This window comes from Pituophis catenifer, unplaced genomic scaffold (assembly GCF_029215685.1).
Source record: "Pituophis catenifer annectens isolate HBS135680 unplaced genomic scaffold, rPitCat1.0.hap2 SCAF_2, whole genome shotgun sequence".
NCBI classification, from domain to species: domain Eukaryota; kingdom Metazoa; phylum Chordata; class Lepidosauria; order Squamata; family Colubridae; genus Pituophis; species Pituophis catenifer.
In genome coordinates, this window is record NW_027256882.1 from 156,696,966 (window position 1) to 156,706,733 (window position 9,768).

A 9,768-nucleotide genomic window follows, 5' to 3' on the forward strand; every position below is an offset into this window, starting at 1 on the left:
TGGGGGGGCTGGGACTCCCCTTAGGATGGGGGTTGTGATGGCATTGAAACAAGTCTACAGAAAAGGTATGGAGGCTATAATTTTTGATTTTCAAAAGGAAGAGCAACCACTATGTCCAGTCCCCACCAACGTCTGTGCTTCAAACATCAAAACCTAATCCAAGCATTCCTAAACTTTGCTCTGGTACAATCACCTAAAATAATAAATGAGTATATACAACCCATCCAATAAAATTTCTGATTTGATTATGTTGAATCAACATAATTTATTTCTGAGGAAGAAATAAATATATATCTAAAATAATTAAATTTTAATCTATATAATTACCATGATTCTTAAACTTGATACGTTCAGGCAATTAACCGAGGGCCAGAGCAGGGACCAAAGATTGAAATCTGAATTTTGACATCCCTAAAACTTTGCTTATCCAAATCTGCACAGTTTTTTAAAAAGAAAAACCTGACACTTTTCATCACATTTTTTCCCCAGCCTCCCAAAGTGGAGATGTCACAACCCAAAGTTTGAGAACTCTCGATTGAAACTATTACAAATTATATCAATATTTTAAATATATATGCTGGTGCTTAAGTGACAGAAAATTACTAATGCTTTGCTATTTTCTTTTTCCAAATCAGTGGTTTTTATAGGATGATTTGAAAGAAAACACTGTCTCAAACACAGCTGGGCATAGAGGTTTTAAATTTTGTAGTTGGATGGTCCAGAGAATCCTCAGAGGGATATAATGAACACCCAAGCAGAATTTTGTAGAATCGAATATTTTTTGTCATCTTTGATCTGCTGGTTCCTTCTTGTATCCAAGTCTTCTTTACTAACTTGCTTCTCCTCCTCTCATTTTATCTATCAGTTGTATTTACAATATTCATAAATGAAGATTTATTTATTTTGTAATGTAACATTACACAGTAAAGCTGCTTAGAACTGACAGGTACTATTTATAATCTATTAACTTTCCCGGTTTTTGTCCAAAACTCTTTGAACCCATCTGTGAATTGTTGTCAGAATTCTGTTGTCCTGTGCTAGTTTCTAATTATGGCTGGAAAATGACAGCACTGTTACTCCTATTTTCAGCATTTCAAAGATATATAAACAAAGGCCACTCATGACAGAACAGTAGTGAATGGGAATGTTTTCTCAAGAAACATTTCCTTTAATATTAATAATAGGTTCAGTAAACCTGGGGGAGGGGGATTGCAAGGTTTCCAAAACAAAACCACAGCTATAAGGCTCAACTGTGAAATGCTGGCTGTTGAGGGAACAAATAATTGGGGGAGGTGGAATGGATTAGACAAGTTGGATTTTTGTACTACAAACCTTTATTCAGAATATTCAGAATGAATTATAGGTCTCCCATCTTTGAAAAAAATGGGGGAGGAGGGGAGGATAAAGTGTATATAGGTTTACTATAATATTCCCAGAGTCCTCACTGTAATATGTGAAGACTGACAATTAATCAATTAATCCTCTCAAAATAGATACTGCCTTGCTTTTCTTGTTTTAAAATTAATTGTTCAATTCTAGTGGAATTAATATCATTTATTTTGATATTTTAAGGCTGTGTTTAAATGTCTTCCACAATGGCTCTCCAAAATAAAAGATAACACAACTAAAACTTAACAAAAATATTAGTTTAGCACAGTGGTTAAAATGTTGGCCCAGAAACCAGGAGACTTTGAGTTCTTACCTTCATCTTACCTTCAATAAGCTTTATGATATTGGAATATATGAACAAGTGGCAGCAAGTATTCCCAGCACCACTTTTTATCTATCCTTATTTTCACATTTGGCTTTGGCACTACAGATTCCAGTGATGAGGATGGACCACGTCCCTCCAGTAAGAGGAAGTGCCTGTGAATTGTGGAAAATGAGGGTTGAAGAAATGAAAAATATCTCTCTTAGCATGTCAATAAGACTAGTGCACAACAGAGAATATTAGGGAAAGAATACAGAAACTGAATTTATATATAATAATTAAAAATCTGTATGATCACCAATGTGGAGGGAGTAGAATAAGAGAAGAGCTGATAAACTTCTGCTCTATGATTAGCTACAATTGTTGTTAATGCTATTGTGACAGTCGGCTTTTAAACTGCTCCAGGTTTGTATATAAATGTTGTTGCCTGCCTGCCCTTGCTTACCTGGCCTTCCTTGGTATTGTTTGCTTAGAGTCACTAAGAATCACCTTTACCACCTAGATTGTCAAACAAAAAAGTGACAAACTGGCTTTTCACTGTGTTTGGCTTGTTTGTGGATCTGCCTCTTGTATCTCCGGTTTAGCTAAGATACCATGAGCATTTATGGTATGTCACATTTTGCCTTAATTACCTGAACACATCAATATTGGTTTCTGCTGTTTATCTGCTTTTTTTTTTTGTGTTCGTGAAATTCATTCTCAAGGGGGGGGAAAAAGAACTGGAAGTAGGCCATCAGCAAGCCTTGCTAAAAATACAGCAGTGATGGGATGGTGATACAAGAGATATTAAAGATGTAATTGTATGCATCTCTGATATTTTTGCCTTGCCTCCTTTGGTAGGAGTTCTTCTTACATTGGATCCTTCTGAAATCTGCCCAGTGTCAGCAGGATGATGTATAACAATTGTGGATATTTGTGGATGTCTTTGTTGTACTTTTGATATTTTTTTTTTTAAAAAAGAACATTGATTGATTCTAAACAATAAAGTATAAAATATGAGATTTCTCTGCCTTTGTCCTGAATGAGTACTTAAAACAGCCAGAAGATCTGAGAGCTTGCTAGATATGGGGAATCTTGTAAAGGATTATCCTACTGATATTTCTGTTTTGCTTTCAATAGAAACAGGGTGATTGTAGTAATTCATAGTATTTTCAGGCTCAAACTGGGGGGGGGGTGATTTGTCCTCATTGCTATTATGAGCTTTACTTCCTACTTAAGGAACAAGTATGAGGAGACAATTGCTGTCATTATGCCTTTTTCTAAGCCCACTTATGTTCCTTAAATTGGATTTGTTTTATCCCTAGTTCAGTTAGCTCCTCTCAGTAAAACTGGCAAGGCAATTATGAATTAGCAGGCATGCTGTCATTGTCACCGCAGCTAAGAAACTCTTCCTCACTCACCCCATCCAATGCCCTCTATCCCATGCTTCTTTTTCTGTGGAGCGAAGCTAACTCTGAGACCCTTACACCTCACATGAAACAAAAACTATAGACAGTTGTTTAATTTGGGGTCCCTTCAGTTTCCTGGGAGTTCAGGGACGTTCATTTTTGTAGCTGACCTCCACATAAATCAGTAAACCGAACTGCCACAGTCTGAGTAGTGTCTCTCTCTGAGGTTAATTTATTAAAATAGAGTTACTCTAATTAAAACAACAAAAGTCTTCTAAATTTCAGGTTGTCTGGTAGCAGATTAAGACATCAGAATGGTTGACAGTCCCCTCATTCCACTGTAAGTCCAGATGTTGTAGACATGAATGATTGTTCTATACAAACAAAGCAACTGATAGATATGCTGTTCTTCCTTGTCTTCCCTTAAAGCATTACTCAGCACTGCCTGTTTCTTCCTCTTGTTATGATTCTATCTGTGGACCACTCAGGAATTCCTACCCCCTTCACCATAAAACAAAGGAAAACTGCATGAAACATAGGGGTTAATCAGACAAGTAACTCTGGGGACTTTGGCAGAAAATTAACAAAGAGGACTGAACTTTCCTGAGGCACCAACTGAAGTGTTGCAATGAAGTTTGCAGATAAGAGTGATTGCCAGAGATAAGGGTATAAAAGACCAACTTTAATCAATGCTCAGTTCACTCTAGAGCATTTTGTGTTTGTGTTGCCTGCTAAATCAGGTAAGTTTCTCTTTCCCAGGGGAGGGAGTGGGAGAGGGAAGGCATGCAATAGCTCTCAATATGAGCAAAGAAATAGGTTAATTTGAGAGTGAGAATAATGTGTCACACTGTCAAGCTTCTGGGAGATCAGCATCCAGGGAAGAACCATAGTGGCACATTAACATAGCTGGTAGTGGCAAGACAATGACTTAAATGTTTGTGAATTAATGCAGACCACTTCACACAAACCAAGAAGTTGCTTCTTGCCGCACTAACTTAGTCATCTTCTGTTTGAATTATGGAACAAGTTGGTAGATTAACAACCTTGTTTTTGTCAAAGTTTGCTCTCTGTTCATTATTTGAGCATGAGGAATATGGTTCCTTATTTTGGAAAATGTACTCCTAGACTTCTAGCGTCTAGCGACTTCTAGAGAGAGAGAGAGAGAAAGAGAGAGATCTAGTTATATCCCGCCTTTAATATTTGTACAAATAAGGCAGTGAACAGATCCAACACACCTCCTTTCTCCTATTTTCCCCTCAACAACAATAATCCTATGAGCTGGGTTGGCTTCAGAGACAGTGACAGACCCAAAGTCACCCAGCTGGCTTTCATGGCTAAAGCGGAATTTGAACTCATGGTCTCCCGCCTTCTAGCCTGATGACCTTAACCACTGGAAGGATATGTTCTCAGCCAACTAAATAAAGATAGATATCTTATTCTCTTTTGAGTGGGGAAATCTGCCCTCAAACTGGATTTAGCTTATCAAATCGAACCATTGAATTTGCATTTTACTGTGGCTAGCCAGCAACTTGACTATATCAAGCCAAGTTCCACTTAGATTGACGCGAGTCCAGTGGATTGCCCACATGCAATAGAGGCCATTTTGTCATCTTCACCTTTTTTGCTACTGGTAGTTTTGTCCATCTTAGCAAGCTGTCCTGAGAGCTCACTAACCTCTAATTTACAAGGGCTTCCAAGACCTCCCTCAGTGTTTGGAGAATTAGTATCCATACAGAGTTGGACTTCTGTCCTTTTTTAAAAGAGGCTTTTGGTGAGGGTTTTCTGAGGGGTTGTCTTCTGGAGCATTGTTACTATTTTTCTTGAGAGAGAGGAGTGGGCAGGAACAGACTATCTGCCCTGTAAGCTCTTCCCTCCCGTCCAGGTAAGAGCAGAGAAGGTAGGGGTGGTATAGGTAAAAGTACATATAAAAAGCTAAAAATATCTACCAAAACAATTTAAAAGAAGGGATAGTAGTAGTAAATTAATGTAAAGGAGAATGGAAAACCAGATCTATCACAATATAGAGTACTCTAGAATGGTGAATTCACTGTTCATTAAAACCGCTTTATGGCACAGGTCATTTTCTGATAGATTTTAAATATTGCTGCGTAGAACTGGGCAACATATGTTGTAGAAGGGTTGGTACCTGAAAGCAGGAGAGGAGTAAAATTATTCTGTGCACCAGGGATGATATCCAGCAGGTTCTGACAGGTTCTGGAGAACCAGTAGCAGAAATTTTGAGTAGTTTGGAGAATCGGGAAATGCCACCTCTGGCTGGCCCCAGAGTAGGGTAGGAATAGAGATTTTGCAGTATCCTTCCCCTCGAGTGGGGACGGAATGGGGATTTTGCAGTATCCTTCCCCTGCCATGCCCACCAAGCTACATCACGCCCACCAAGCCACGGCCACGGAACTGGTAGTAAAAAAATTTGCATTTCACCACTGCTGTGTACCCTGGTATTTATGCAATAATAGGGAGATGACGCAAATTGTCTTTTTCCAGGCGGACTGAAAATTATCCTTCATAGTTAGTAGAGCAAGGCCAAGGGAAAAAAGGAGTAATCTTAGAAATTTGGCCTGAATGGTGCAAAATTGGAGAAGGAACCAACCATTATTGCCAATCTGGGCACCATAGAGAAATTGTCCTATTGGCCTCTTGTGGTAGTGACCACCTCTTGTCTTGAGGATGTTAAGGATAAGAGAATCTCTCACCACTCCTTTTAATATCTGCAGTATAGCATTGGGTCAGGTCATTCATCTGCATGGGGTACAGGATCATCAGTGTCCGGACATACCAAGTTGTACATCTCCACCCCAATCAAGTGATGCTCTCAAAGTGCTTTCCAAAACCGGGATGCTGTGATGGTCTACTTAGGGGACAACATGATTCAACCCTGCCAAGCTGAGTGGTTGTGATTTGGAGGCTTTTAGGTACAATCCAAGGTGCTGGTCTTTATCTATCAATCTGCCAGTCCACGGCATAGGAACAGAGTCCTACAGAACCACCATTTTCCCATTGTTTCTGCTTGTCCCATCAATCTAGCAGATGGCGTAGGTGCCAGGTCCTTCCATTAAATGATGTCATCTTGTTGGACTCAGGAATTTTGCCTTCTGTGCTTGGATGGCCACAAGCCTATTAGTCTTTCTTTAGGCTCTGAAGATCTGGTCGTTTGTATTGTAGATAGGATTTTAGCATTGGAATGTATTATTTAACTCAAGGATCAGGTTATTGTTTTTAGCCACTGTTTTTTTAAAATGTTTGCATGTTGCCCAAGCGTGGATGGCTTTCTATATTATTTAAATAAATCAATAAATCAATTTCTTCCCATTGTAGCAGTGGCCAGAGAAGCTGACATGTACTTATCACTGTTTCTAATGCTCGTGACTTTCCTTGGCCTCCTACCACATCATGGATTGGGAGGGCAACCAGTGACTACAACTGAGTCAAGAAACCACGTTGAAAATTCCATCTCGGATTCCAGCCTTGCTTCTCTCCGCACTTTGCTCACTTCCATCTCTTCTAATTCCACCCAGTTGCCTGAAAAGGTTTCTTGCAGCGACTTAATGCCTGATACCCTCGAACATTTTGACAGCGTGCCTCGACCAGCCCAGATTATGATTCAAGCCACCCTGGTGCTTGCCTTGCAAAATGCAGGTTGCAGCCACCATGCCGAAACCCTTGGCCTAGGGCTTTACCAGGAACTGGGGCAGAAAGATGCAAGTGGCCTCCTGTTGACAATGATAAAGATCCTGGACACAGCTAAACCTACAGGTGAAAATACAAACTTTGCTGCCCTACAGTTCAATTTGGATCAGCTAGCCCAGAAACAAACTTCGCACTGCCGAGGTCTGATACAGGTCGATAGAGCTCTCTTGCATGGCCAGGTGTACCGTGAATATAAGTGGTTTTCAACAGCTGCTGACGCCTGTCACCGTTTGGGGAACGTTTGTGGAGGAGTTATCAGCAATGGCAGCAGTTCCTTCCAAGTAGTGCTTAGAAATGGCAGCTACTTCTGGCCACAGCAAGGTTCTAATTCCTGGCTTCATCAGTGCCACACGCAGGCACGCATGCGACGTTCATCACAAGACTGTGTAATGGATGAAAGGGTACACAACATTGTGGGCTTCGTACCTTTTGTCAGCACTCTATATAACTTTGCAACCAGCATATATTACTATGCTCAAGACTGCACTGACTTGGCCAAGGAGCGTGTTCAAGAGGGGGCCATAGATCTGGGTTTTGATGCCTTGGTTGCTCTCTCTGGGGGGGTTGGGACTCCCTTAAGGATGGGGGTTGCTATGGCAGTGAAACCAGTGTTCAAAAAAGGTGCGGAGGTTCTAATTTCTGATTTTCAAAATGAAAATCATGCACTGACATTAGTAAGGTCCTACCATGTCCTACCACTACCAACTACCACTACCACCATAGGCTGGTGACCCCCAGGGGGAGAGCCTTCTCTGTGGGGGCACCTACCCTCTGGAATCTGTTGCCCCCAGAAATAAGGAGAATCCAAGACCTCAGTGCCTTCCGCTGTGCCCTTAAAACCCACTTTTTCCAGCAAGCCGGGCTGCCTTGGAAAGAAATTTTTAAATTTTTTAAATGTTTTAATTGGTTTGTGATTTTTAAATTTTTGCGCCAAATTTATATATATTTTAATTGTTTTTAAGATTTGTATTTCATGTTCTTAATTCTGGCTGTGCACCGCCCTGAGTCCTCAGGGAGAAAGGCGGTATATAAATTGAAAAATAAAATAAAATAAATAAAATAAATCAAAACCTAATCCAAACATTCTTAACTTTGCACTGCTATAATCACCTAAAATAATAAATGAGTATGTACAACCCATCCAATAAAATTTCTGATTTGATTATGTTCTAACCTTTTCCTCCATGCCTTTGTTGGAAGAAATATCCATCTGGTTCAGTTCCAAGCAGGGAGAAAGATACTGGAAACATGGAGGCTGATTGGAAAGATGGTTTAATGAAGCAGTACCATCAAGCGCATGGTCCTGGTACAGTTGACCACATGGAGTTGAGAGAGAGAGAGAGGGGTACTTATACCTTCTCTTGGGCTTTGCATTTGAACTTCCTGTTCCTGTGCAAGGATATATATTCCATTGGCTGTTGTAGGGGTCACAGCTAACTCTGTAGGCTGTCTGAGTCCCAGGCTTGGTTGAAGCTTGCTGGGTGATGCAATGTCCCCAGTGATTGTTTCATATTCTTGTGAATTCTGCAGCTAGATGAGTTAATCCTATTATGTCCTGGAGGGTCATGTCTTAATCCCATCACCCTGGAGCTGGAGGTCTTTTGTTTTGCAGATAGGTTGGCCCAGTCCTTCTCAATGAGCACCAAATATCTGCTGGGGGCAGGGAGCTGCTCTCTGTCTTTAAAACATGTTTCTTTTATCACCCAGGGAAATATAATATTCTGCCTTTTTAATATTTCTCAGAATATTTCATTCTTCCAGGAGAGGGGTGGGTGCTAACTTTCTACACCTTTATTCCTCTTAAGGGTAGTGCAGATTCAGATTAGATATTCCCTTAGCTTTTCTGGTTTAGATTCTCACCTGTAAGAATCCCACAAATTAAATTTCATTTATTTTGATATTTTAAGGCGGTCTTAAAATAGCTTCCAAAATGACTCTCCAAAATAAAACACAACTAAAACTTAACAAAAATACTAGTTTAGCACAGTGGATAAGTTGCTGGCCTAGAAACCAGGAGCCTGTGAGTTGTAGTCCTGCTTTAGGCATGAAAACCAGTTGGGTGATCTTGGGCCAGTCATTTTCTCTCAGCCCAACCTTCCTCACAGGTTTAGAGTTGTAGGGAAAATAGGAGGAACAAGGATTACTTATTTATGTATTTATTGGCATCCTGCCTTTATTATTTTTATAAATAACTCACAGTGGTGAACACGCCCAATGCTTGTTACCGCTCCTATTTGCCCCCTAACAACAACCCTGTGAGGATTGGAAGATTTGGCTGAGAGACAGTGACTGGTCCAAAGTCCCCCAGCTGGCTTTCTTAGTTAAGGCAGAACTTGAATTCATGGTGTTAGGATCCCAAAATACACTTGAGTCACCAGAATGCCAAAGAGAGAGACTCAAGACGAGGCTTGCAAAAAAAAAAACAGATTTTATTTATGGCCAAAAACAAAATACTGGGTGGAACTATATCCAGAACATACAGATACAATGCATGCGAGGAGATAGCCACCCCTTGGGGAAGGTATGGCGTCCTTTTATACCCTCAGAGACGTCAGCTTAGTACCCAACTCTGGCCTCCCAATCCAGGCCCGTGCATTCCTTGTTGCCCTGCAAGGGGGAATAGAAACTTCCCAATTAGTCATCTTGAGCATTTCTTTGTTTACTCAATTGGCCACTTAGGCCCCCTGGCCCTGGAAAGTAGGAGTCTATCCAGATCAACATAAATTAAGACTGAGATAGTACCATGCTCTTAGATGGCACAAGAAAAAAACAGGGAGAAGATTAATATGGGTTCAGGTCAAATGGCAGGGACATATGTTTGACAAATACCAGATACATTACAGGCCTAATAACAGAATATGTTTGTTACAGGAGATACAAATATAAAGGCATAATATATGTGATACAAATACAAAGGCATGTATGTATTACAAGAATAAGGTGACCAGATTTTAACATTGGTAA

At 40.3% G+C, this 9,768-nt stretch overlaps 1 protein-coding gene across 1 annotated transcript; it reads left to right on the forward strand.

The window, feature by feature from the left end:
• The first annotated feature begins 3,801 nt into the window (after nucleotides 1-3,801).
• On the forward strand, nucleotides 3,802-7,874 carry LOC139310669 (apolipoprotein F-like). Its single transcript, XM_070934871.1, has 2 exons — nucleotides 3,802-3,839; nucleotides 6,433-7,874. Exon 2 carries the CDS (start codon nucleotides 6,453-6,455, stop codon nucleotides 7,533-7,535), a length of 1,083 nt encoding a protein of 360 aa, XP_070790972.1. The 5' UTR covers nucleotides 3,802-3,839; nucleotides 6,433-6,452; the 3' UTR covers nucleotides 7,536-7,874.
• Nucleotides 7,875-9,768: the final 1,894 nt, after the last annotated feature.

Coding starts and splice junctions, on each gene's coding strand:
- LOC139310669 (XM_070934871.1), top strand. CDS start 6,453: ATGTACTTATCACTGTTTCTAATGCTCGTGACTTTCCTTGGCCTCCTA.